The sequence below is a fragment of the Melanostigma gelatinosum genome (assembly GCF_949748355.1).
Source record: "Melanostigma gelatinosum genome assembly, chromosome: 21".
Classification (NCBI taxonomy): Eukaryota; Metazoa; Chordata; class Actinopteri; order Perciformes; family Zoarcidae; genus Melanostigma; species Melanostigma gelatinosum.
Genome location: NC_136654.1, coordinates 5,995,405 through 6,021,687, shown reverse-complemented (window position 1 = coordinate 6,021,687; position 26,283 = coordinate 5,995,405). Strand labels below are relative to the sequence as shown.

The 26,283-nt window shown below is 45.6% G+C and overlaps 4 protein-coding genes across 13 annotated transcripts in view; all 4 read left to right on the top strand.

Moving 5' to 3' along the window:
• The window catches only part of raraa (retinoic acid receptor, alpha a), a 128,572-nt gene extending 126,119 nt beyond the window's left edge, over nucleotides 1-2,453 (top strand). For all 7 annotated transcript variants that reach the window (XM_079293443.1, XM_079293445.1, XM_079293441.1 and 4 more), the window contains one exon: nucleotides 28-2,453. In XM_079293443.1, coding sequence (XP_079149569.1) covers nucleotides 28-230 — 203 coding nt within the window. In that variant the 3' untranslated portion in view covers nucleotides 231-2,453. The remainder of the gene's footprint in view (nucleotides 1-27) is intronic.
• Nucleotides 2,454-4,090: 1,637 nt separating this feature from the next.
• On the top strand, nucleotides 4,091-13,059 carry mki67 (marker of proliferation Ki-67). 3 transcript variants are annotated; one of them, XM_079292767.1, is made up of 16 exons: nucleotides 4,091-4,230; nucleotides 4,753-4,855; nucleotides 5,319-5,400; nucleotides 5,605-5,720; nucleotides 6,333-6,402; nucleotides 6,522-6,585; nucleotides 6,799-7,470; nucleotides 7,585-7,814; nucleotides 7,914-8,154; nucleotides 8,421-8,536; nucleotides 8,715-8,892; nucleotides 8,984-9,127; nucleotides 9,210-9,982; nucleotides 10,263-10,308; nucleotides 10,440-11,333; nucleotides 11,454-13,059. In XM_079292767.1, exons 1-16 carry the CDS (start codon nucleotides 4,197-4,199, stop codon nucleotides 12,824-12,826), a joined length of 5,136 nt encoding a protein of 1,711 aa, XP_079148893.1. In that variant the 5' UTR covers nucleotides 4,091-4,196; the 3' UTR covers nucleotides 12,827-13,059. The 3 variants fall into 3 exon arrangements, with proteins under 3 accessions (XP_079148893.1, XP_079148892.1, XP_079148894.1); XM_079292766.1 differs by having other exon boundaries at nucleotides 10,260-10,308; XM_079292768.1 differs by having other exon boundaries at nucleotides 4,107-4,235; nucleotides 10,260-10,308.
• Nucleotides 13,060-13,835: 776 nt separating this feature from the next.
• On the top strand, nucleotides 13,836-18,676 carry tut1 (terminal uridylyl transferase 1, U6 snRNA-specific). Of its 2 annotated transcripts, none has more exons than XM_079294004.1 (10): nucleotides 13,836-14,024; nucleotides 14,287-14,477; nucleotides 14,575-14,778; nucleotides 14,895-15,009; nucleotides 15,119-15,246; nucleotides 15,338-15,564; nucleotides 15,686-15,795; nucleotides 16,658-16,780; nucleotides 17,037-17,129; nucleotides 17,296-18,676. In XM_079294004.1, the coding sequence occupies exons 1-10, from the start codon at nucleotides 13,949-13,951 to the stop codon at nucleotides 18,402-18,404; spliced, it is 2,376 nt and encodes a 791-aa protein (XP_079150130.1). In that variant the 5' UTR covers nucleotides 13,836-13,948; the 3' UTR covers nucleotides 18,405-18,676. The 2 variants fall into 2 exon arrangements, with proteins under 2 accessions (XP_079150130.1, XP_079150129.1); XM_079294003.1 differs by having other exon boundaries at nucleotides 15,644-15,795.
• Nucleotides 18,677-24,201: 5,525 nt separating this feature from the next.
• LOC306794565 (peptide Y) lies at nucleotides 24,202-26,001 on the top strand. Its single transcript, XM_079292679.1, has 4 exons — nucleotides 24,202-24,252; nucleotides 24,498-24,685; nucleotides 25,437-25,517; nucleotides 25,848-26,001. Exons 2-4 carry the CDS (start codon nucleotides 24,498-24,500, stop codon nucleotides 25,858-25,860), a joined length of 282 nt encoding a protein of 93 aa, XP_079148805.1. The 5' UTR covers nucleotides 24,202-24,252; the 3' UTR covers nucleotides 25,861-26,001.
• The last annotated feature ends 282 nt before the right edge of the window (nucleotides 26,002-26,283 follow it).

Sequence of the window (26,283 nt, the reverse complement as noted above, 5' to 3'; positions counted from 1 at the left end):
TCTCTCTCTCTCTCGCTCTCCCTGCAGGAGCTGAGCGCGTCATCACCCTGAAGATGGAGATCCCCGGCTCCATGCCCCCTCTCATCCAGGAGATGCTGGAGAACTCGGAGGGCCTGGAAAGCGGTGCCGCAGGCGGCCGGCCCAGTGGTGTCCCCCCGGGCAGCTGCAGCCCGAGTCTGTCCCCGAGCTCTGCCCAAAGCAGTCCGGCCACACAATCGCCCTGTGTGTGAAAAAGTGACCCTTTTTATTATTCCTCACGATGCCCTCTATGTCCTCCCTCGGCGTTCTAAAGAGGAGGGGGCCATGGAGGGGGGGATGGGGGGGGGGCCTTGCCCCTGACTGCTGAACTCAGGAGACCAGCAGACCCAACCTCCTCCTCTCTCACGACACAAGTCCCCCACCTCCTGATCTGCTTCCCCTCACTGTGGAGCACCTTCCTGGTGTGAGGGGAGGTGAGGCCGGGGCAGGCCGGGGCAACAGTATGCCTCTGAGAGACCACACCGTAAACACTGCTGATTACTCCTCCCGCGTCTCCCTCCGCTCTCCCCCTCCACTGCTGCACCTCCTTTCTCCACCTTCTCCCCAAAAAAGACGAATGGAAAACAAATCTGGGATGCAGTGGTGACCAGTTTCGATTGGAACTGAGAGTGGGCGGGGCATCGTGGACAAATATATGATCAAGGGACAATGCATACAGGCTGGACTTGACAAACACCAGACACTTTTCTTTTGTTGTACTCTGAGGCAGACTGCAAGCTTGGACTTGTCAAAAGACCCCCCCCCCCCCCCCCCCCCTCCTCAAAGGACTCTGGGTCTTTTCTCTTTTTCCAACTTAAAAAAAAACAGATTTCGTACAAAAGATATATAAATATATATAGAAAGTTAAGGAACTATTGTGATTGCCATGTCCAGAACAGAATGGCAGGTTGAAATGAGGACATGTTTTCTGAGATTAGAAATTGTTGTATTCCTCCACCGTTTGAATCTTTTCATACCCATCGAGAGTATTGAGAGAGACCTTTCAGTTTGATCACATTTGTACATTATTCCAATTCACGAAAAGCAAAAGATGTTGACATTTCTCTCCAGACTACACACACAAACAAGGACACACACACACACACACACACAAATGTGCACAGAAAACAAGTCGCAATGAATATCACCCACTATTCCAGGTTGGATTTGTTTTCTTTTTTTCTGTTTTCTTTTTTTTTTTGCTTCCAAGATGATGGAATAAAATGATTGTATGAACTTGGTTGTATGATATGGTCACAGGTCCTTTCAAGAAATCAAATTAATGAAGATTCATTATTAAGGTGTATTTTAAGTAGCCTTTGAGTTTGTGTATATAAGCTTTATTCATTTCTGTAAAACTATGAAGAGTTTTAGGCTTCACCTGATTATTATTATTTTTTTTAAAGAATACCATCTATGTGTTTTGTTTCTAGGTTTGTGATGCAAGAAAATACATTTTGAGCACATTTTACGGAAGGAAGTTCTTTCATGTTTTGTGTCCTACTAAATACTGGACAGACCCTTAACCAATCACTGGCTGTTCAGAATGTGGCTTTCACAGACAATTTCAACCCCCCCCCCCCCTTCACCTTTTAAAACGTGTTTTTACATACAGTAGAATGACAAAGTAGCACTCCAGTCGGGGCATAGCTTTTTTTGGGGCCATGTTATCAGAAAGAGATGGTGTTTCTGGAAAAACGGTGAGCCAGACTCGCCACACTCGTAGCCCGCCAGGTTCAAGTGAGCCACAGCCGCTCCGCCTCAAAGAGAATTAAAATGTGAAGAAAGGTGTACATACACACTGTATAAACACACGGGATTCTCAGAAGTCTCTGAGTGGATCAATAATCTGTCGTGGATGGGAAAAGGCTAGATTGTCGTGTTGCCTCTGCTCTCGTCAGTCGTCAAGGCAAGTGAAGGTCCCAATGTGATGTCTGTCAACTAAGTCCTCACAACCCCCCCCCCCCCCCCCCCCCCCTGGCAACCTGTGGTAGAAACGAATATGTGACTTTTTTTTTGCCGGATCCAGAGCAACCTCGCACCCTGTGACTCACTTTATGCCAAAACGCCTTCACCGTCAACACACACGTTTCAGCTAGACCATCGTTACTGTACACACGCCAATGTCTCAGGAAGGAATCATTTTGTGTGCTTGGCCTGTTCTATGTCCTGTGCTGCACCCCCCCCCCCCCCAACCCTCCACAGATGCACACACACACACTTCTGCTACTGAGCCCTGAATTTTTCTTCAGTCACTCGTTTTTTTTGTTTGGCAGACCAGGACTTGTGCAGAGAGACACTTACCCTGACCCTGCAACGTTACGACATGTGTGGAGTCTCTCCGAGTCGTTTCATGTGTTCTTTTTATTTGTACGGTCAAAGCTGCTTTCATCATTAAGGACTGTCCACAACAGCGCACAACTTTTCCCTCCACAGCTAATCTGGAACAGCAACGGACACACCGTCAGTTTGAGATTATGGAGTATGTTGCAATTTTGTCAAGATTATCAAGCGACTTTGGAAAAAAAAGAAAAAGAAAACGACAAAAAAAAAGATACAAAAATAAAAACATTTAATATTAAATGAGTTTGTGTTGTTCGCGTGTGTCATTCTTTTCATTCACATGCCACAGGTGTGTCCTAAGTATGTTTTCATGCATCATACATGTCACTTGTTCACTCTCTCTGGAAGCCTTGGCGCCCCCTGTGTGTGCAGCAATAGCAACACGTTGAAGAGATGAATAACGAGGGTTAACAGCAACAATCTTAACTTTTATATTTAGTGTTGAACAGTTGTCATCACCCACTGAATAAATACCATCATGACAGTGACCTCAATCGAAATCAGCATGAACGTAGGTTAACGTGAAACTTTGTAACTTTTGAAGAGGTAACGTATCTTTTAAAAGAGTGAGTTTGCAGACAGTTTTAGCAATTACCATTACATTACCATTACCCTGTAATTGCCATTTGAGCAACCTGTACACAGACTCAGTTTTACAAGAATACAATAGAATGTATAGGAAAGAATGACGTCAGAAACTGTACATCCAGAACTGGGCTGGATTTACAGATCACTGTATGAGGCTCAGCTGTACTGTGTAGATATAGTGCACGGTACATAATTGATTATTTTTGGAATATGTTGTGCTCTCTGGAGTTGGTTGCAAGGCGAAGACAACGCAATCATGCATTGCACAAAAAATAGCAAAAATTAATCATTTGTTCTCCCATTATCCGTTTATTAACAGACTTATTTTGGGAGCATGTAATATGTATACGCGCCTATAAGCATTGTTCACCAAAATGTCAAAATCTTACAGCAGAAATTCAGAGCTGCCACTAATGACATTAATGATGGCTCTGTTCCATTTAGGTGTTTCAGTAAGCCCACCCAATAAACCAGTAGGCTATACATAATACCACGGCCCTTCAACTTGAACACTTTATTGAAAACCAGCCCTCATTGATATTATTAATTACACTTGTTTTTTTCTGCAACGTAATGTCAAAGTTCCTTGTGTGAAAACAGTCTGTTATGATTATGTACAACAAATACAGTACTATAAATAATAGCTACTCAATACATTGATATCATGTATGTTAAACCCATGAAACAGAAGATCCATTCTAGTCTGTTGACGTTCATGAAAAACCTCGACAAAAAAAATGTATCTTTTCAACATCAGAAGTGCCTAAAGCTTCAGCACGGACCAGTATATGCCCTGGAGAAACCTTATGCCCCTCCCTCTTGTCGAATAGTGACGTTTCAACCAATCACAATCCTTCGCGCGGAATTTCAAACATTTTCAAATCAGATTCCCTTTACCGAAGTAAGATTGTTCCGCCAAATTCGTAAACAAAATAGTCCCTTTCATGTAAACTCAGGTTAAATGTTATGCTGGGAACTAAAAAGTGTGAAATATAGTAACGTAAAACCCAACTATTGTTTGTATCCCAAAACACAAGTTAACCGTTGTATTTTTTAAGGCTACTGTGTGTTTGTAGTGTGGCGGAGTGATACCACGGCATGTATGTGGAAGCGGTGAGTAAAGCCAAGGGACGTATGTACAAGGTAGCATACGTTAGCCTGTCGTCTTAGGGCATGGTATGATATCAATAGTACGTTCAGTCTGATATGATACCGCAGTAAAACTACTCTTTGTCACATCCTGGTCGATGTTTATTGACATTTCTTTGAGCGGACTTCCAGGTAAGGTAAGACTGAAACACCAAACGTTACTAATGTGTTTCATCGTGTAACGTTAGTTCAATCTTAGGCCATATAACGTTCGTCGAGTGTAGCTAGTTTAACGTTGCACGCCTAGTTAAAAAGCGTATGTTGTTTAGTAGTAGTCAGTAGACATCGATTTCTGACTTAACTGTAACATTGCCATCGTGGCGACGTTGCACGTGGGGTTCCGCAGTTTTGCCAGCAATGCGTTTTAACTTCACCTTACGCCAACTACGAGCTGCTGACAAGTTATTTAAAAGTGAACCGTAACGTTGGACAAAACGTTATTAGCTAACGTTACATTGCTAAATATATCTTTAAGCATATAAATGATGTTTTGTCGCCGACAGTTGGCCTTCCATTGGATGCATGTTTCAGGAAGGCTTCTTCCTAACGATAAAACGCGATATTCCAATAAAACAGTTAAATAAGTTGACCTGACGTCGCTGTTGTTAAAGGACTTGGCCCAGTCGTGACACTAGTGTTTGCTCGTGTTCCCAGGTAACGTTACGAAAATGCCATTGCATGGGAAAATAGTGGTGATCAAGAGGACTGGAGGAGATGGCACCGAGTTTCCTCTTACTGCTGCATGCTTGTTTGGAAGGTGAGCTTACTATTTGATGGATATAATGTTGGATCGCCATGTCATGTGTAACTTCAGTTATTTCAGATTAAACCTCCTTTCGTTTCCTGTGTTTAATTCTAATTGCACTAGCGTTGTTTTTTATCTTAAGATGTATATGTTAACTACAATAACGCATGCTAAAAGAAACCACACGTTGTGTCGGAGCCAGCATATACTATGTGTAGCCATGTTGCGCCGTGCTATTGAACCCCTTGTGGCCTGGAGGCGGGACATCTGCTGATGACGTCAGAATCTGGTCTTGCACCAAAGACAACTTCCTCCTCACTATATATATTCTCTAACCTCCCACGTTCACTTAACGTCTAGACCACGATTCATGTAATTAGTGAACAAGGACCACTTGCATGTAAACCTACCGGCAGTTACATTTCAGCTGACACGTCTCTTTTATTCACACGTTTGTTTCTTTGTGGTCTCACAGGAAGCCAGACTGCGATATCCGTATTCAGCTTCCTCAAGTCTCCAAGGAGCATTGCCGAATTGACTTCAATGAAAATAAAGAGGTAACGTGACTACATTAACGTGTTTCAACTTAGTAGGATGTCTAGGATAATACGGAATAGTCGCATCGATGTCGCATCACAATGTTAATTTTGTAGATGCTTGAATCACTTGTGTGACCCGGATAGAAGTAGAAGACTGGCTGACGCTGGTACTCTGCTTTGCCAGACTGTGTTCATGGTGACGCTGATGTTTGTCTCTCCCAGATCATTTTGACAAATTTGAGCTCGGCGAATCCAACCCTTGTCAACGGAGAGGTTTTGCAGCAATCTGAGCGTCTGAAGCACGGAGATGTGATAACTGTTATTGATCGTTCTTTCAGGTGAGTGCGACGCGAACATTTCGTTGCCTTCCATATTCGCCGAATGAGTTTGTTTGTCATTTGCACTTAAGTACTATGATCTTCGAGAGCATCCTTTTATTAATTGTCATTATTTGTTGATTGAAGCTGTATTTGTACCGTGGTAGACTTTACAGAGAAGTGGTTGCGCAATATATTTAAATCAACAATCAGTTGCTGCGACACTTTGCACCGTGTGCTTACTGCCCACGGAACAGACGTCACTTCATCCGAATTTCCACATCGACTCGGTTAACTGAACGATGTGAGCATAAGCTGCTACCACCAGACCGCGCACCATTTTAATATCCATAATGTGCTGTTTCATTATATCTCTCACCAGCAGCTCTTTCTATTTCTCTCCAAGAGTTTTACAGTTATGTGTTCCCATATTTACCATTTGTTCCTCTTGACGGTTCCACCTCTCCTCATATGTGCCTGTACTTCCCAAAGCACATTGGAGCTAAGTTCAGGCAGGCTGTATTTAAACGGCATACGTTATTTTGGGTAATGGGAATCCCGTGGTCTCATTTCCCAAAATGTTACCACTTTCATGAGGTCGTACTTACATTTTGTTGCCGATTGTCATTTCAGGTTTGAGTACCCTCCACCACCCACGCCGAAGAAGAGGTCTTCCATAGGAGGCAAAGCTGAAACCTTCAAAGTAATCATCCCAATATTTATCTCTCGGCACTAGAGCAGTGCAGCCTCCCCGATGTCTTGAGTTGCCAACACTACTGATCATTTGATTCTTATACATGTTAACAAGTGTCTCTTGTCTAGGTTCTTCAAAATCAACAAGTGGGGGACACAGTTTCCACTGAAACTGGAGAAAAAGTGTCCACAGGTGAGACGGTGATTTTCCTGAATTAGAGATTTGAGAGTTTAATATTTGAAGATAATGTTGCACAATTAACAGTCAGTGTGCATTCCCCGAATTAGTATTTCTGTTGCAGGTTATTAAATATGATAGAATAAAAGTTAAAGGGGTTTTGGTTCCTGTGTTTTTATTCTCGCATCTCTCGTCTCACTCTGTTTTGTTGTTTCTTCTCATTGTAAGACCCTCATCTTAAAGATGGAACTAACCATGAAAACATCCAGCGACCCCTGGAGAAAGCTGTGGCGATGGAGACCAAGGAGGGTGAAGGCCTGCAGCAAAGCAAGACGGCCTCCCCCTTCAGCGATCTGTATCAAATGATCAGAAAGTCCCTGGATGTCAAGACCCCTCGGAAATCATCTGCCAGTGTGCTTCAAACGCCTACCTCGAGGTTTTGCACTCCAAAACCTGCTTCAGTCAGGAAAGATGATGGAAACCTCGTCATTGCCACAGAAGACCACATCACTCCTAAGAAGGATGAAGCTGAAGTCTCTTCTGTCGCTGATGAAACTAAGCCGGAGGCTGAAAACGTAAGTAACGGGACCCCAACGTCTGTGAAGAAGCAGAGGAGGTCCATCCAGGTTCCTTCCCCTGAGATGGCCAGACCAGAGGTTCAAGAAGCTGAAAATGCTGCCGGGTCTGAAGCGACTTTCCCCCAGAAGAGAATCCGTACACCCCCCAAGAGGTTTACTGCCTGTGAGGTTGTAGAGAAAATTTCTGCAACGCCCAAATCACCCGTGAGACGGAGAAGCAAAGAGGCCAAACCGGCAGAGACGAAGGAACAAGAAGAGGAAGCCGTTACTTCTCCCAAAACGGATAGTCTTCGAAAGGCATCACCAAGGAGCTCTGGGAAAGGTGAGAGACTGTAGTTTCTCTTTGTTAACCCAATCGCAGTAATTATTCCAGCGCGTTATGTTCACGTGTTTGGTTGTTATTAACGCACAATCATGTTTTCAATTCATTTCTCAGTGAAAGAGATGTCCAGGAAACGTAAAAGTGACGAACTTGGGTCCGACCGTCTCACGTCCACGATGAAGAAGCGGGTTTCCTTCGGCGGTTCTCTGTGTCCCGAGTTATTTGACAAACGTCTGCCTCCCAACTCTCCGCTCCGCAAAGGGGCCGATCCGCGCCGGAGTCTGTGTGTGGCTAAACCCAAACAGTCGCTCCTTCGACGAGCATCAGCCATTGGCTTGCTACAGGTGAGACTTAAGTGGAGAATGATGACTCAAATAGTTTGACCTGACGCGTATCCATCCTACAATTCTATTTAAAATGGAATCTTTTTTTTTTTTTTGCAGGACAAGAAGACTCCTTCTCCCAAGGCGGCGTATCCGGCAAGGGGAAGGTCTCCCACTGTGCAAGGGCGCTTTTCTGTGTCCCACATCGACACACCATCTCCAGTTGCAGAAGATGCCTTTACTGAACAGGTGTCTTCAGTCACTGCAACTCACCCGAGGAGGACCTGCACCTCGCGGGAGGCTCCAAGTCTGGCAAAAGTAATGCGCAGAAGAAGTGGCATTTCACGGGCCTCTATGAAAGGTATGTTGGACCCTGAAATGCTCAATACGTCTCTTACGTGAGGATTGTTGTCTTTGTTCCTTTCACTGTATCGTCAACCGAAGACTTCAGTTCCAAAAATGTCAGTGTTGTCCTTGATGTTAAACTGAATGAAGTGTAAAGAGTGACGCCATTCAGTTTTATCATGTCTTATTTCATCCGTCTGTCATTTATTATTATGAAATGAAAACCGTACACAGACCATGCGTTCGATGTCTGTCTGTTAATACATTTTTACATCTTTACAGTCAAAAATTCCTGGGCAGAAATTGTGAGATTTGGGAAAACTAAGGCTCACGTGGCGGCTCCAGCTAAAAAAAGGGTCACCAAAAACACACGGGAGAAGGCCGTCTCCAAACCACAGGTAGAGTACGACACGCCGAGGATTACGTGGTACATTAACGTCATTGTAGCGACTACAACCGTAACTTGTTGGACCTGTTATTATAATCAAAGGACACACTGCGTGTCAACTGTTACTGTAGTATGTGATGTTGGCATCGTTGAAACTACAGCGCCGATGTCTTTCTCGATCTCCTCAGACCCCTGTGAGACAACTCCACAGCCATGTCAGCACTGGGCATGCCGATTCCCCCGTTACCATCGTGGTGGGCAGAGCGCACAAACAAAAAGTCGTACAGCCAACCGGTGCCGCCCCGAAACTGGTCCCCAATATCGCTCTCTTTGAAAAGAACACGAAGACTGACGAGAACTTGACAGGTAATTGACTTATTTGTCATCCCAACTAATGGGAAGGATTAAAATGTAATTTGGACTTTCAATATTGCAGCTGCCTGTGTTGTGTTTTCAGGAATCTCTGAGATGTTAAAAACCCCCGCGAGTGAACGGAGGACGAGATCTGTGATCGATGAGAACGACGCCTCAAAGACACTGGTGGGAGGTCTGGGCACGTCTGTGGTGGAACCGTCAGTGTTGAACACACCGGAGGAGACAGGTAGAGCTGAAGCATAAGCACTGAGTCTAAGGGGTTTGCCACATTAAGCCAGTTGGGTAATTGAATGTTAAATGTTTTGCAGGTGAAATGATGGTGTCTCCGCTGAGTGTTTCAGCTACAGTAAAAGACGGAAGCTACAACAGCGAGGCGGTCCAACGCCTCTTTGACAATGACCAAGAAGCCAGCGTCGTTGGCGCCGCCCCCGCCGTGGAGGATTCTAGCGAACAGCAGCGCCCAGATGTGAAGACCACGTCTGTGGCGACTCCCAAACAGAAGCCAGAGTTACCGGAATGTCTCACTGGAGTGAAGAGGATGATGAAGACGCCAAGACAGAAAGCGGAGCCTATCGAGGACCTGAGAGGGAAGCTTTTGAAAACTCCTAAGCAGAAGCCGGAAAACCAGGAGTGTCTCACTGGAGTGAAGAGGATGATGGCGACCCCAAGACGGGAGGCTGAACCTGTAGAGGACATCAAAGTGGAACTTCTGACCACTCCTGAACAACAAGAGGGCCTCACTGAAGTCAAGAGGATTTGTGAGACTCCATCAGAAGACCTCTCTGAAATCCGAGACATGACAGTCGATAAGAGCTCCCCGTTGGTGTGTCTCAGCGATGGCAAGAGAACAGCAAAGACCCCCAAGGAGAAAAGTGCTCCAGTGGAAGATGTGGTCGGTGTGAAGAGGCTCGTGAAAACTCCCAGAGTAAAGGCCCAACCTGTGGAGGAGAACTTCGGGATTGAGAGACTTGTGAAAACGCCGAGGCTGAGCGCTGATGCACCGGTGGAAGACGTTGAGGGAGTTCAAGAGCTCATGGAGGAGCCACTGACTGAACCCTCAGCACAGCTGGAGACCAGTGAGGTAAACGCTGCTAAAAGCTTCTTGTTAGAGTTAATGTTAGCAACTCTTCTGCATTACAGGAAGTCTTTAGTTAAGAGCTTTAACATGAGTGTCAGGTACTCTCATAGTTTATCATTTCTTTAATATACCATCAAACATGTAGGGACCAACATCTGCGTAGCCACAGATTGAGCATATAGATTCCACTAACCTTTACAAGACCTTTGTGTTTTCTTGCATTATTTAAAAGTTAGTGCTGATTGTCTAAACAGTTTTTGATTTATTTATTTTTTTTTAGCAGGTTGCAGATCAAACTCCTCTGGATTGTGATGAAGACGTAGCAAAAGGTAAGTCTGCGCTTGGGTCTGATTAGAAATATGTCAGGAATATTAGATGGCATTACTTGCAGTGGTTATGTAAACTGCATTACATTGATGAGCTGATTGATGATTTCATTGTCTTCACTACCTTTTTAAAGAACTAGTCTTTGCCCTCGAGGAGCCAGCAGATGCTGTGCCAAGTGGGCATGATGACAATGAACCATCGGATGCTGTAGAAACCATCTCTCGAGCAGCTGTAGATGAGATTCTATGTGTGGAAAAACCCACAGTGGGCACAGAAGAGAAGTTATCTGAGGAACAACCTGAAGTGGAAGCTGCTACTATCAAAGTCACAGAAATGGAAACGACTGCCACACATCCTGACCGTGAGAAGTCCGTTTTAGACAACACGCTTAAAACGGTCGACTCTCTTGCAGCAGAACGCAGTGACGACGCCGTCGTCTGTGCTCCAGTCAGAGGAAGAAGAGGGAAGAAAACCGACGCTACAGCACCGCCTGCTGTTAGACAGTCAAGAGGCAGAAATGCGAAGTCTAAAGAAAGCCCCGCTGAGGCTCAACTGGTGACTGAGATTTCCTCTGAAGCTGTGAGTGACCAGACGTCTCCAATAAATGAAAATGAGTCCACGCCCCCTGAGGAGGAAGCTGTCGTGAAGCCCGCTAGAGGAAGAAAGCCTAAACGAACAGCTGTTGCGCCTCCTCAGCCAGAGCAAAGTGAGTCTGTTACTGCAGACGCTCAACCTCAGAAGTCTAGTCCTGCTCAAGAAAAACCCAAAAGTGCTGTCGAACAAAACGAGGTGGCGGAAGACACCGTTGTTGCTGTAGAGACCAAGCAGCAGCCTCCAGCTAAGAGAGGAAGAACTGCTAAACAGGCCGTCAACCATGAAGCCAGCGGCAGTGCAGCGCCCATGGAGGAGGCTGTGTTGAAGCCCAAGCGAGGGAGAAAAGCAAAACAACCTGAAGAATCTGTGACGGAGCAGCAAGATGTGTCTACTTCTCACAGTGAGGATGTTCCTCAAGCTGACGCGACAAAAGGTATGCCTGCTGTCATGTTATTGGTTTAATCTGAATCACTTAAAAACTGTTTCTGACTCAGTGCAACACGTGTTAAAGTGAGGGAATATATTAAATGAGTTTTCTCCTCTCTTGTTTTAGAAGCGGATTCCATGGAAACTGCTCCTCAGGTGCCTGTTACTGAGAGTTTACCTGAAGAAACGGCAACGAGCAAAGTCACAGAACTGGATGCAGCCGTTCAGAAGAGATCTGGTCGAGGCAGAAAGGTGAAACCGGTGGAGTCCAACAACGCTGAGGAGAAACGGGAGGCAGCGGAGGTCAGTGACGAAGCTGTCGTCTCTGCTCCAGTCAGAGGAAGAGGAGGGAAGAAAACTGAAGCTGTTGCTGTGGAGACCAAGCAGCAGCCTCCAGTCAGGGCTAAGAGAGGAAGAGCTGCGAAACAGGAAGAAGAAGAAAAGCTCGAGACTACTAAATCCCAGGAGCCGGCTAAAAAATTAAAAAGAACCAGGAAGGCAGAGCAAGAACGTGTAGAACCAAGAGAAGAAGCCATAGAAATGGTTGTCCCAGAGGAGGCTGACGCTCCACTTGTTGCTGAGCCTGTGAAGGTGAGTGAAGAGGCTGCAAAACCCAAGAGAGGCCGCAAAGCCACTGAGGTCAGTTCCACAGACAAAGTTAAACGTGGTACGATAGGAAAACGAGTTACTGAAGAGGGTGGAGTCACTTCTGTACCAGAGGAGGCTGACGCTCCACTTGTTGCTGAGCCTGTGAAGATGAGTGAAGAGGCTGCAAAGCCCAAGAGAGGCCGCAAAGCCACTGAGGTCAGTTCCACAGACAAAGTTAAACGTGGTACGAGAGGAAAACGAGTTACTGAAGAGGGTGGCGTCACTTCTGTACCAGAGGAGGCTGAAGAGAAGAATACTGCTGAGCCAGCTGCTCCAGTCATGAAACAGAGCAGAGCAAGGGGGACAAAGACTTCCATAAAAACCGAGGTTTCACAAGCCGTTCCAGCCAAGAGAGCCCGTCGAGGTGCAGCTGCCCTTGAGGAGACGAATGCAGAATCCACAGTCCAGGTTTCAGAGCCTGTGGCGACCACAGTAGAACCAGCCAGAAGAGGCAGACGGGCAGCAGCAAAGCCTGCAGCGAGTGAAGCCACGGTGACCAGTGAAGACTCGCGCAAGGCCGTCGTAGAAGACGCAAACAAAAAATCCGTCAAGTGGAAAGAAGAGTTTGAAGTCTTCGAAATTCCAAAAGTAACACCTGTGAAGGCAGTCCGAGGTAGAAAGTCCAAACTTGGAGGCCAAGTCGACGCAGAAAGCAAAACCGGTCCAAAGCCTGCTGACAGATCTAAAGAGGAGGATCTCTTAGACAAAGTTGTAGCCGCTCAGCCCGTCAAGAGAACCAGGAGAGGGCCAAAGGTCGCCGATGTAACCGCTGACGAAGCAGAGTCCACTAGCCGGGTTGAAAGTGTTGAGGCACCGCCCAAAACCCGAAGAGGAAGAGCAGCAAAGAAATAAAGCATTTGTATTGTTCATCCTAATGCTTTTCTCCTCTTTAAACCGGTCCTTTTATTAGATTGTTTAGCGTTTTAGAAAGTAGTTTTATAGACTGAAAATTAAGCACTGCCTTTTTTTCTCCAATACAGCAGGGAATCTTTTTAAACCATTTTTTTGTGACAAGTTGTATGTTCATTGGTGGTTTTACAAATATGGTGAAAAAGTAATTATTAAATTTTATTTTTGGGAGAATCAAAAAATTGACTGTCTTTTTTTTGTTCAAATATTCAGTTGGTGTTCTGTGGATCTTCATGTGTGGTTATAGTGAGTAAGATAATAATTCACCTAATGGCTTGAAAGACCTTGTGAAAGTGCTGACACATGACTCTTTCATGGCGCCTGTTGGTGACGGTTGTTCCTGCTTTAGTAAGTCACAGGTGCTGGAAGATGAGACTGAAAAGGGAAATATAATTAAATACGCTTTTTATGTTGCTTCAGGTCTGAACTGTTATAGGAAGAGGACAAATAAAGAGGGTTTATTCACAGGATATGAAAAATTACTCAAGTGTAAAGGAGTGAAGCACATGTGTTAATGGACTTGGGTTTAAAAGAACTAAGCTTTTATTCAAGATTCATAATGCATGAGGCACAATGCAATCAATCTCTTCGTGTCCCTCTTTTTTAAAGTTAAACATTAAGTTTGGATTCTCCAAACATTATTATTATTTCAGTGTAGCACACACAACCTGAGTCAGTTTAATCTCTTTGTTTGGAATTAGCAAAATAAACCTTTAGAGACTTCTTTCCTTTTGTTCAAACAGAAGACTGATTGGAAAATGAAAGATAACGTTAGGCTATGAAATCAGTGCGCTAATACTTTTACACTGTTATACTTAGTTAGAAATAAGCATAGAAGTATGAATATGTGATTGAAAAATAGACTTATTACATTCAACGGAACCTGGTGGTTAATAAGGAGTACAACCCGGACATATTTTGGAGACGGACCGGAGACAGACGCACAGCAGACGTTGGAGGGAGATTTGAGTGCGGGACGCGTGGAGAGCAGTCGGCCGCGAGCTTTGCAGACGACTTTAGTGGTTGATTTGTTCCTTGCCTTCCACTTCTAGTTTGTTTGCCATCATGGAAGCAGACAGTGACATTAAAACCACGCCGAGAGGGTTTCACTGCGTCCTGTGCAACGCCAACTTACCAAACCGTAAGTAACGTTAAGCTAACGTAGCCACAATAAACCCGACCCTCTACGGTATGTTTCTATGAATGGGGATGGAATACAACCTTACCGTTATTCTAAAACCATAACCTCCATGTATTACATTAGTACAGTTTGCTAATGTTAAACTAGAAATGCCAAAGATGGTTAATGTAACGTTATTAGTCTCAGTGGTTTGTTTGCTAAATACGGATTGGTCTTTGAAACTTTATTTGTTTTAAATATATATTTTTTAATTCCCCTGCAGCGTCTAGCATGGAACAGCATGTCAAAGGGCGCAAACACCAAACGTTGCGCACCGTGCGGGCGACCAGGAAGACCCAGGAGCAGCACAGTGTGTTAGTCAGCGGCATCAACCCTGTCATCTCTCAGACCGACATAGCGGAGTACTTCCAGCAGTTTGGTGCCGTCTCAGATATCGTCATGGACAAAGACAAGGTCGGTCCGTTTGTTCACAGTGAGACGCAGCTCATGTAACATGCAAATAACCTCTCGGTGCCCCGTCCTGACAGACACTGTCCCTCTGCACTCACAGGGTGTGTACGCCATCGTGCAGTTTGCCGAGACGGACAGCTTACAGGCGACGCTGTCCCGCGTCGAGCATCAGATGAAAGGCTTGAAGCTGCGCGTCAAACCCCGAGAAACGAAGGACTTCAAGTTGATTCCCAAGAAGAACGCGTCTCAGAACCTCCAGCAGGCTCTTGAGCGCCTCAAACCTCAGCTGTGTCAGTTGGTGTCTGTAAGCATCCAGTTATCAATACGAAACCTGGTTTATGCAAATGAGTGTGGGTGTTCAACATGGACAGTTCGGTATTCTGGATAAACCACGGTGTGTTCCTTTTTGTTCTCCTCAAGGTGAATGCACAGATGCAGTATGTGGTCGAGAGACTTCAGCTGGGAGAAAACGAAAAGAAGGCCCGAGGCTTGCTGGTTCAACTCCTGCAAGAGGTTTTCGTGGAGTTCTTTCCCGGTAAACATGCGCACGTAGTGGAGTCGGTTTCGGAAATCTCGTCTTCCACGAAGACAAAATGTCGGTTCGCTCTCTCACTTTTAATACGATGTTTTTGGATCGGTTGCAGATAGCCAGATTCAGCCGTTTGGTTCATCTGTGAACACTTTCGGCATCCATTCCTGTGACCTGGACCTCTTCCTGGACCTGGACAACACCAAGGTGTTCCAGGCCCATGCCAAGTCCACTACAGAACAGGTCTGGCATCTTTACACACACACACAGTAAATCATGTAAGTTTACAGGTAGCCTGCTATGTATTGAACCATCCTTCTTTTTCCTTCTGTAGGCAGGGGAGGGCGCGTCGGACGATGGCCGCTCCGAGGACTCCATCCTGTCTGATATCGACCTGTCCACTGCCTCTCCGACCGAGGTCTTGGACCTCGTGGCGGCAATCCTCAAACGCTGCGTCCCCAATGTGCACAAAGTCAACGTGGTCGGCAGTGCTCGCCTCCCCGTGGTCAAGTTCCATCACCGCGAGCTTAACCTGCAGGGGGACATCACCATTAACAACAGGTCTGTCAGCGATTGCATTGAAAAGTCATGTGATGTAGCGAGAAATGTTTCCGTCCGTGTACAGCGATCTGAATTGCAGTACGTTTTTCCTTCTCTTTCGTCCCACAACATCCCTCACTAGACTGGCTGTCAGAAACACGCGCTTCCTCCAGCTGTGTTCAGGGATGGAGGACCGGCTGAGACCTCTGGCGTACACCATCCGCTACTGGGCCAAGCAGAAGCAGCTGGCTGGTAAGATGAAGCGCCCTCAGAGCGTAGCGTATCGCACCAAACATTGAGGCAGTCATTTATTTTTTTGGTCAACAGATGTCAGTAGAACTCCACTGTCTCCTCTTTCTGAACACACAGATTGACGATGCTTTTCTTTTTTTGTTTTAGAGCCTTGTTATAGAAGCCGTGGTCAATAAATCGGCACACGCACGTCTCTGTTTGTGTTGTAATAGAACAGAGGAGTCCCCTGATGTAGAATCGCAACGTTAACCAGAGTGTTCTCACACACTTAGTTACCTTTTCTCCTGGGGCATATCGTCTTTATTCCCTTTGATGAACGGCAGCCTCCGTGCTGCAAGTGTTTTCTTTTTCAACAAGGCACTTGTGCCGAGTGATCAGCGGAACAGGAAGCACGGGAGGCTGCCGTGATTTGCATAGATCTGTGTTGCTAGGTGCCAAAAAGCAACAATAACAAAAGAAAATGATCTTATTTCAGAAGTAAGCTTTCTACCTTCAAATAAATACATAAAAACAAGTTTGCTACTATACGAGTCTGGGCTGTTTTACCGTCTACAATACATACATGGTTTCACGCTATAAGCCAGAGTCCCATCATTCATGTTACAGGGCACTCTATCCATCCTAGTGTGTAAACCCAACAGAGCGTGAGGATACGCAAACTAAACCGTTTGATACTTCACCAAAAGAACCCTCATAGAGTTTTATACCATGTAAGTGGAGAAAATGACAGTTCCATGAGATGTCAACAGAGATGTGATTGTGTCATTCAGTGCAGATCCGGGGTCTGCCCCGCCGCACCATTACAAATAAGCTCATGCTATAATCGTTAACAACACAAAGACGTTTGCTTCGTGGCGTGTAGGTAATCCCAGCGGTGCCGGTCCTCTGCTCAACAACTACGCGCTGACGCTGCTGATCATCTTCTTCCTGCAAAACTGCGAGCCTCCGGTCCTCCCCACAGTGGAGCGGCTCAAAGACATGGCCTGTAAGTGCTGCACGGCTCCACGGGCCTCGTGCAAGAACATCTTTGTGTCGTTAGCGGAGTCGCCAAACTCTTAACTGCTCAATGTTTGTCATGAATGGCTCGTTCAGAAAGTCTCTTCATCATAAGAATTAGTCGTTCATATTGTAGATCATTGAGATGATCTTATGCATTGAAGTTAATTTGTCCGTTTTGCTGTTATTTCAATGAGACGCTATTTGTTAACCAGTTCAGTCATTGTGTGTGAACCTCTTTGAAGGTGAGGAGGAAGAGTGTGTCATTGCGGGCTGGAACTGCACCTTCCCGAGTCAGCCTATTGCTGTGCCCCCCAGCAGGAACACACAGGACCTCAGTAAGTGAAAAGTCATTTGTTAGTGAGAGATTTCCTGCGACATGTTTTTAAATAACCGTGCTTCATATATTCTAAACTTGACTGAATTTAACCTCCGTATATACGATGCCGACATGACCACTGCAGACCCCACATGTCCATGTTCATGTCCGTCTGCTCTTTCTAGGCACGCTGCTCTTCGCCTTCTTCACCTTCTATGCCAAGTTTGATTTTGCCGGTAGTGTCATATCTGTCAGGAAGGGGCGGGCACTGCCAATCACTGATTTCCTCCGCCAGAATACAGAGGAGGAGAAATCCACCAAGACCCACGGCCCCAAACTGGGCCCCCTAAATCTCTTGGACCCCTTTGATCTCTCCCACAACGTGGCTGGAAACCTGAATGAGCGCTCTCAGCGCAGCTTCCAGAAGGAGTGCCAGGAGGCCGACAAGTACTGCCGCAGCCTGCAGTACCAGCGCAAATCCACCAAGGGGAAATCGTGGGGGCTGGTGCGCCTGTTCACCCCCCACGGGGAGGTCCCACAGTCCAGGCCGGAGCAGCCGACCATCAGCATCCCCTTCAAGTTGGCGTCGCTCCCCGAAGGCCTGCGTAATCAGCTGCAGCAGGCGGGAGACGGCTTCCGGTCGCTGTGGTTTCAGAAGGTTTGCTCCGCCGTGGAGGGAGTCTTCCAACGTGTTCTCGGGTGTCGCCTCGCTCCCTCCACAGACGCCGTCTTTGGCGAGGAGTCGGCCGACGACGACGCTGGGGAAATGGAAACTACCTCCGCTTCCCTCAACTCGTCGATAAACGACAGCTGTGACGGCGTTGAATGCCAGAACGAAGCCGGCCCGGCGGTCGGTGCCAAGAGGCAGCTGTCTTCCGGCAGCGACGCTTCCGAGTCGCCTCAAGGCAAAAAGCCGAGACTGGCAAAAAGGGGCAAGCCCGAAGCCCCTCACTGGATCTGTGTGCAGAAGCACATGGTGTGGGCCGGCAGGAGGAAAGTGAGAAGGGAGCTCATCAAAGATACGGACTCCAGGCCGGAGGGCAGCTGCATGGAGCTGGAGTCAAAGGTCACCGCTCACATCATCGAAAAGGAGCCGGAGCTCAAGGAGCCGCTGGAGTTCAAGGTCCAGCCCCATATGGTTGGTGGGACGGAAAGCACGAAGGCGGTGCTCAAGTTGGAGCCGATCAGCGACAAGACGGGGGTTTTTCAAGACTTGTTTCATTTCCTGGAAGCCTTCTTACCTAAGATGGTGGAGACGCTGCTGGAGAAAGAGGGCAGTGCTTCACACATGTGAGCTTTAAATCTGAGCTTTTTGTTTCTGACTCAAAGGGGTTGTTACTGCTACTTGCATTCACCCTTTAGAGTGGGACATGAAAGGGCATTGTTGTGGCTTTATGTTAGTTTCAGAATAAGATTAATAAGTTGTGTTTGAGATGTGGCTTTGTTTTAGTGCTTTTCTGTTGAAAATAATGTTCTTAAATGTTGAAACTTGAAAGGGAAACTTCAAGTGGCAGACATTTGACGTACACACGGCTGTCTTCAAGTGAATAAAGAAAGTCTTTGTGGACCGCCGCCTCCTTCTGGACAGCGTAGTTGTGATTACATCGTCTCCAAAGCAGCATCTTTAAAAAGTCGTTTTCTTTTTTCATAAAGGGCTCATTAATTGTGCTGTGCTTGGGCTGCCAGGAAGAGGCCCTTGAGTGGCGCTTGCATCCAGTCAGGTCTGTGCTCATCTGCTCGAGACATATGAGAGTAATTACTCAGGCAGGCAGAACGCTTTATTAAAGCGGGACAAGCAGGAGCTGGGGAATGCCCAGAGCCCCCCCCCCCCCCCCCCTCCTGTGCTGATTAACATCATTCATCTCAGTTTCAAAGGGCGATGCAGATGGCCGGCCGGTTAAATGGGGCTGTGGAGACTGGCTGTGATGATGAAGACGTTTGAGACGACACCACATTTTAATTTGATGCTGGCTTATGTTACCGATGGGATGTCCGTTGTGGCCGTAAAATACAAGGTAATATTGGTATGTGACAAAAGTGACGGCTCCAAAGGTTCTCACCAAATCAAACGAGCTGTTAAGCTTTTTCAGAAAAAGTATATTTTGACCTGAAATATTGTTTGACTATGATCAGAAAGGTCAAATTGCATCATGAATCCAATTATCATGGAAATGTTGGTTTTTAGCCACGCCAGCAGCGTTTCCCTTTTGGGTTGTATTTTCAAATATCTCAACGGCTATTTATTTGAAGTATTGCCATTGTGCAGGCATTCATGGTCCCCTGAGGATGAACCCTAACGCCTGATGTGACTCCGTGACTTTGCTTTTAACACCAGCAGGTCAAAGTTTTCCCTTATGAAATATCCAAAGCTGTACGAAATAGATAAGCACGAAAAGATGTACAGTATGAGTTACATTTGTGGTTTTGGGTGAAATTTCTCAAACACACAAACAATCCAACAGTTTTTTTTTTCGAGGCTGAAGCCCTGACCGACCGTTCTCTTCTGTGTATTTATTCTTTTAAGGTTCACTTGAACATCAGCCATGTTCTTTCACCGACACTCCCAGCTACTCCGACATCCCCATCGCTTGTTTTTCTACGGTCTGATATACGAGCTCTCTCACACACCTCTAAGCAAGAGGATGACGTGATTGATACCAGAACTGGGGATGTGTGTTTGCTGTTGGCCTAAACAAAGCATTACTAGTTCACTCACCGTGCTTTTTTTTCTTCAAGTTTCCCTTCATCCAGAGAACAATCCATTGTAAAGATGGACAGCAACATGTGCGGTCCTGGATGATAGTGAGCGATGGTTTCATTGGGTATTGATGACCCACTAGCTAAGTTGCATGCAGCTCATTTGCTGTAATTACTCTACTCTAAGAAATGGTCGTGGTGGGCATTTGTATCTGTTGTCGTCATTTAGAGTTCCCCAGCAATGAGAAAAAAAACAACCAACTTCATGTTTTGTGTAATTGCGGTCCACTGGGAGTAGATCATAAGTCAACCCCCCCGAGACATGACTCTCCACAGCTGGCAGGCAATATCAGCTGTGACGCATGATACTGTCTCATCTAGTGTGATGATATAAGTCTACGTCATAGTCATCAACCCCTCTGCATGATCAAGACGTTGACGTCATCTTGCCATGGCAGATTTGAAGGGGTATCATTTATAATTCATAAACAGAACACCGTCTTCCCTAATTTGTAGCGGCATTGAGAGCACGCTCTGAATCAAACCAGCGACCTTTCCCGGCCAATCTTGACGCCTGTCTCGCCATTCATCAGCATTACCTGAAGCTGCCATTGCCAGCTCGCTCGTAAATACATCAGCCGCTGGGAAGGCTCTGTAATTGGTAGCCTCTGCTTTCCAGGAAAAAAAAGGAGCTGCTGCTCTTTTGCGGAGCAGCTTTCATCCTCTTGGAGGAAACGAGCAAATGAGATGCTCTGACTTGTTCACCCATTGTCTCGGACTGCCTCTGCGAAGAAGAGTGTGTTCATGCCCCCACGAGAAAGGCAGGAAAAAACCTGTAACATCAAAGTTAAAGAGAAATGTGTTATTTGCTGACTGGCACTCCATGGCCCCTTTTAGAGCCATTTATATGTTCATGGATTACAGTGCTGTGGTAGTGGGCAGCCCATCAACCCCCCCCCCCCCCCCCCCCCATTTTGGTCTCCTGACCTGTGCAAACAGATCGTGCCTGAAAAGCACTCTGCTCATATTAGCGGCTCCCCGAGTCTGAAGATAAGGCTAAAAGAAAAACGCAAAATCATTTCCCCCATTCTGTCCGTGATGGCAGGAAGGAGTCTGTGTTGTATTTGGACAGCATGTGTAATGGAAATGGTGAGGAAAGCTTTTAGAGCACCATTTGAGGAGCACGGGCAGATTCCTACAGTAAGAAGGTTTCCAACATCAGGATCTGTTCCTGTTCTCGCTCTCGGCTGTAAAAATGTCAAAGTCTCACCTAAATAAAGTCACAGACATCTTCACCATGCATCAGTGGGAAAAGATGGTAAAAGTGAGCAAGATTGGAGAAAAAAGTTTTGAAACTGGTCCCATTATCTTGGCCTTGATGGCAACTCCAACGCTTCTCATCTCAGTAGGGGCCCAAACTGCTCTCCAGGAGTGCATTAGCTGGAGCTTATTGGACTGAAAACATTCACTGTTCTGCCCTTTCCCTTATCTGGGGGCTGTTACTTTCTCCGTGTTTACCTACAAACTCTGGAGGGAGCTAATGAGTTTGTCCTGTGCATATTGTTTCTTGTCATTGACTTTTACAGCCCGTGGAGTGAACGCAGGGAGGTTGATTACTGGAGTAGAATGTTCAGGGTGGCCACCGTCGGCAGCTGGAAACGGGTGATTACGACAGAGAGGACACATATCGGTTCCCTTGAATGGGAGATCATTTGATTTATTCCTTATTTAATCACTTTTAATTATTCCCCTTGTTTTCCCAACTCACCGGAGTGTTAAAAGCCATGCTATTCCGATTTAGGTTCCATTTTGCTGTTTTTAATTGTCCCTCGGTATCGGTTTGAATTATGGTCCAATAATTGCTCAGAAGCAGTCAGCGCAATCGATGCGTAATACCACAATCCACTCACGGCCTTTAAGACATGGTCATATACGCTATAAACGCCTGTTTATTGTCAACACCAGCAGCTCTTCAGAGGCTGTCAGCGGGGATTTATGCCGAAATCAAGTTGTGTTTTTGACAAGGGTTTAGGGACAGACAGGGAAAGAAACATTGTTTTTTACAGCCCTATAAAGAACACAGGAGAGGGGTTTTCATGACCTCCCCCGGGGAGCCCAGTTGGGCGACATGACGTGCGCTGTTGCTTTTAATGGAACCGTGACAGTTTCTTTGATTCACCAATGTTCTAACATTTTTCAGGCCAAGGACCCCCAAACTGGTAGAGAGATGGAGCAGGGACCCCCGACTATATATATTGCATAAAATTGTGTTTTATATTAAATGGGCCTAGTACCGTGTATACCCCTTTATTGTGCATTCAATACTAAGCTATTCAAATAATACACAGGTTCATATATTCATGTTTTTATTTTAAACATGTGTAAGGTACAGTGAGTAGGGTGGCCGTTTACAAAGCCCCATTTACAAACATACCTTTATGGCTGATACCAATGCCAATATCAACATTGTCAATTGCATGATAATCATGCATACAAGCTTTTCAAACTGACGTTTTTATTTTAAACATAAATGTGGAAACGAAAAATGTGTGATGGCCTATTAGTACCACTGCCATGCATGAAGATATCTGTTATCTTTCATACAATACTGAACTATTAAAATAATGGAAAGATTCGTGTTTAGAGAAGAAAAAAAAAATATATATATATATATTTTAATTGTCTAATAAACCAAAAATTTCGCGGACCCCCAGCAGTACCTCCTCGGACCCCCTGGGGGCCGCGGGCCCCCTGTTGAAGACATCTGTTCTAATACATGGCTGATCGTATACAGCGGCACTTTAAACCGAGCATTTACTGCATAAAATCAGCTGTGCATCTCTAAAGCGTGTGCAAACATAAAGGACGGAGGCCGGAACGCCTCACCTCACGCCTCACTAAAAAGACATCCCCGCTCCCGACCTGTCGGACACGGGACGACTTCAGGCGTCACGGACCGAACAGCAGACCGTGAAGATCCGAGATAAACAGGAGCCGCTGCTCCGGTCATAAATGGGACCGATTACGCTGTCGACTCAGCCTCAGCACTTGAGACCTGAAAGGTATTTATGTACACGCTGTGTGTGCTCATGTCGTTTGCGCCACATCAGTCCACATCCACCCTAATGGCCTCACCTAATGGTTAATACAAGTGATGTTTGATCCCAGAACACCTCGATGGATCGTTTAGTTCAACTACAATATGCTGACACTACTGTGTGAGTGTGTGCAACACAATAGCATTATTGATCTGTGGATGCTGTAGCCTATGATCTCTGCTTCATCGCCATGTGAATAATGCTTGCAGGGGTGATGAGTGCATAGCGGGCCAAAGGTGAGGGGGGGGGGGGCTAATGATTAGACACATTAGGCTAAATCATTCCTGGATATGAAGCATTTCATATTAATGCATTACCACTAATACATTGACATTTACAAGAAGTTGTGATCGAACCCATGTCTATATTTTATGTCATTTCGGGGGCGTGCACATCCCATATCCTCTGTGTCTACCGGAAGACGGCTGTGTTTGTTCATGGACTACCCCACGCACAGAATAGACCGGAGTCAATAAAACAATTGGACGGCTGATCACAATTGAAAAAAGGATTCATTTCCCTTTCATTCAAATTAGACCTTTTTCAATATTCTTGCCAAACGAAAATGATGAGAAAACATCTGGCAGCAGAAGAAGCGATGGATAGAGACTGCAGCTGCTGACTGTGATAGCTGGAGGAATGTGTTCTCTGTGTTGTCAAGCACCATATTGCAGAGCCAGTCGTGCCATCGTGCAGTCGTGCAGGCCTTTATCTCAAGTGTGTACCCACAGCTGTATTGTTTTCGTGCTGTTGTGGTTTCTGAACTTGCCCGTTGAGAGACATAATTTCAGTGCAGGTGAGATCAGGTTTCAGTCGTTTTCTTTTTTGGAAACACTTTCTATCGCCTCATAGTTTCTTTCAGCATCCAACAATGTTGCTCTTCACCTAGCAGGATTGTTACGTCACATGTTGGTCGCAAACATACTGACACGTGCCAGGCATACAGTGGGCCGCCATGAATGCGTCGTGCATGGATGATGTGCTGCAAATAGCATCTTCTTTAAGAGGATGAAATTGTTCAATTGTTACCAAACCCATTAAACTTGGCCACAAATGTCAAACTTCATATTGAAAAAAACAGAGAGAAGGCAGGTTGACAAAACAAACTTCAGAATTCAGCTAAAAGTCGTATGTTAAAAACAAATGTAGCTCGAATCAAACCTATTTAGAATACTGTGCAGAGATAAGTTTCCACTGTAGACGCAGCTAGCAGAGAGAGGGGTGTGGTTAAGTGTTCCTCAGTGCGCATCAGGTACCATCCCGCACTATATAACCCTGTGAGCCGAGAGGAGACGACAACACGGGGGCAACGCCGGGGAGACCACATCAGGAGACAACTGTCAAAGAGTAAGATATTCTTTTGAGACTTTAATGCAGCTTGAATTTGTAACCGCATCCTAGAAAGATTTTTCAGTGTCATTTATCATTCAATGTATTTTCATAGAATATTTTAAAAGGCATTTTGTGCGTTAAGGTTTTTATTTGAAATGGAACAGAAACTTCAAATAAAAAAAAAAAAGATATTTTTTGGCTTCAACGAAAGTCATTTTCAAAATGTAAATCATACCACGGGTACCGGTGCTTCTCCTCAGATGGCCAACATGATGAGATCGTGGATGATGCTCGCGGCGCTCGTCGTCTGCCTGCTGGTGTGTTGGAGCAGCTTCGCGGACGCCTACCCTCCCCAACCGGAGAGCCCGGGGAACAACGCCTCCCCGGAGGACTGGGCCAAATACCACGCAGCTGTCAGGCATTATGTCAACCTCATCACCAGGCAGAGGTGAGTCAGCTTCACCACACTACACTTTGAAACATCTCACTGTTCTTGAAACGAACACATATGGAGGGACTGAGAAAGAAAGCGTGCAGTGGTTTTGGTATCTTCTCGTCCTCTGGTTGGGTCAGACACCGCTTGACGTGAGGGATTAAAGTCTCTGGCTCAGAAACAAGTAGTCATGGGGGATCGAGCCTTGACATTGAGGCATGGTTTCACTCATAAAAGGCCTGTTTTCCAGCCGAAATCAAGACTTTTCTCGTTGGTCAAGAGTTCAGCCCGTCTTTGGCAAGTCGATCAGGGCTCCAGTGTTGTTCTGCTCATGATGCGATGCAATGCTGTGCTTGTTATGAGATATAATGAGGCAGAGGAGAGGAGTCTGGGTTTCCTCAGAAGAGCATATAAAGTCCTGATAGGAGCCCCCAATGGCTCCGTTGTAACCTCAAATCTTGTTATCGACATGCTGGAACATACTATTTATTTTCTTTTGTTTCTTATGAGTGAAAATCAAGACTCTTCATGACAGAATATTTGATACTTAAAAGTTTTTCTGCACCTTTTTTTTTTACAAGTTTTAGCTTTTTGTCTCATCTTTCAAACCAAAAATGTGACAAATATGATATAACTGATTACAGCACCCAGTGAAATGCTGACTGAGTGACTGCTCGTGGAAAGCAGAGAAGAGTCTCACATGGATGAGAATCTCCAAAGTAATATTGAGTGGCAGTCTTTACATCGATGTTTGATTTGTCTCCAGGTATGGAAAGAGGTCGACCCCGGAGCAGGCGGTGGCGTGGCTGCTGTTTGGGGCCGATTCCAGCCAAGACACTGAACCACGGTGAGAGAATCATGACGAGGATTATACATTTAATCATATCTGGCTCTTTAATGCTGACACTGATACCGGTTAACACATTGCTATTGCAATGCCCGCTGTCTACACCGATGTTGTAGGCTAGTCAGTGTAAAAAACACAACATAGAAAACACAGCCCTGCCAATATTGGTCTAATATATTGTCTTAATGCACAGAATGTACACAGCCCACTGGTCACCATCATTATGTGACGATTGTATGTTTCATCAGTTGAGGTGGTGTCCACCACATGTTAGGATGCAGCAAGTGTGAATATTGTATGAATGAACCTGCTATTTCTCCTCCCTCACAGCGATCAGTGGTAAACGAGCCCAACGCCGACCCTAAACTACATTCCCCCCCGACCCTTCGATTAACCAACAATCAGAAAACAATGAGGTTCTCAACCTGCACTGGACTTTGACTCTCCACACTTAATGATTTAATGTGCATGCAAATCTCTATCTCTCTCTCAGTACATCTATTTGTTCTTTGGCCAAAAATGTAAATAATTTGTATTAAAATCACTTTACAATAAAGAATTGAAGGGAATAAAAGTATTAAAAAGACACAAATGCGTTGGTATTCTATTTTCTTTTTTTAATAAAGTCAACTGTGGTTAATGTTGATGCCACTAGATGCCACTGTGTCACCAGGAAACGTGCATTTTCAAGTTGCTGGATCTTTTTGCTGCTCTTGTGCGGGTTCACATCGACGGCAGCGGACGAGCTTCAACTTCGCACCGGGGT

What these genes read in the sequence shown, in the direction of transcription:
- mki67 (XM_079292766.1), top strand. Translation starts at nt 4,197, where the DNA reads ATGTTTATTGACATTTCTTTGAGCGGACTTCCAG. An exon ending in GTTATTGATCGTTCTTTCAG is followed by an intron (nt 5,721 to 6,332) that starts GTGAGTGCGACG and finishes TTGTCATTTCAG; the next exon opens with GTTTGAGTACCCTCCACCAC. An exon ending in CACAGCTGGAGACCAGTGAG is followed by an intron (nt 9,983 to 10,259) that starts GTAAACGCTGCT and finishes ATTTTTTTTTAG; the next exon opens with CAGGTTGCAGATCAAACTCC.
- tut1 (XM_079294003.1), top strand. Translation starts at nt 13,949, where the DNA reads ATGGAAGCAGACAGTGACATTAAAACCACGCCGAGAGGGTTTCACTGC. An exon ending in CAACGCCAACTTACCAAACC is followed by an intron (nt 14,025 to 14,286) that starts GTAAGTAACGTT and finishes ATTCCCCTGCAG; the next exon opens with CGTCTAGCATGGAACAGCAT. An exon ending in CAGGAACACACAGGACCTCA is followed by an intron (nt 17,130 to 17,295) that starts GTAAGTGAAAAG and finishes TGCTCTTTCTAG; the next exon opens with GCACGCTGCTCTTCGCCTTC.
- LOC306794565 (XM_079292679.1), top strand. Translation starts at nt 24,498, where the DNA reads ATGGCCAACATGATGAGATCGTGGATGATGCTCGCGGCGCTCGTCGTC. An exon ending in AACCTCATCACCAGGCAGAG is followed by an intron (nt 24,686 to 25,436) that starts GTGAGTCAGCTT and finishes ATTTGTCTCCAG; the next exon opens with GTATGGAAAGAGGTCGACCC.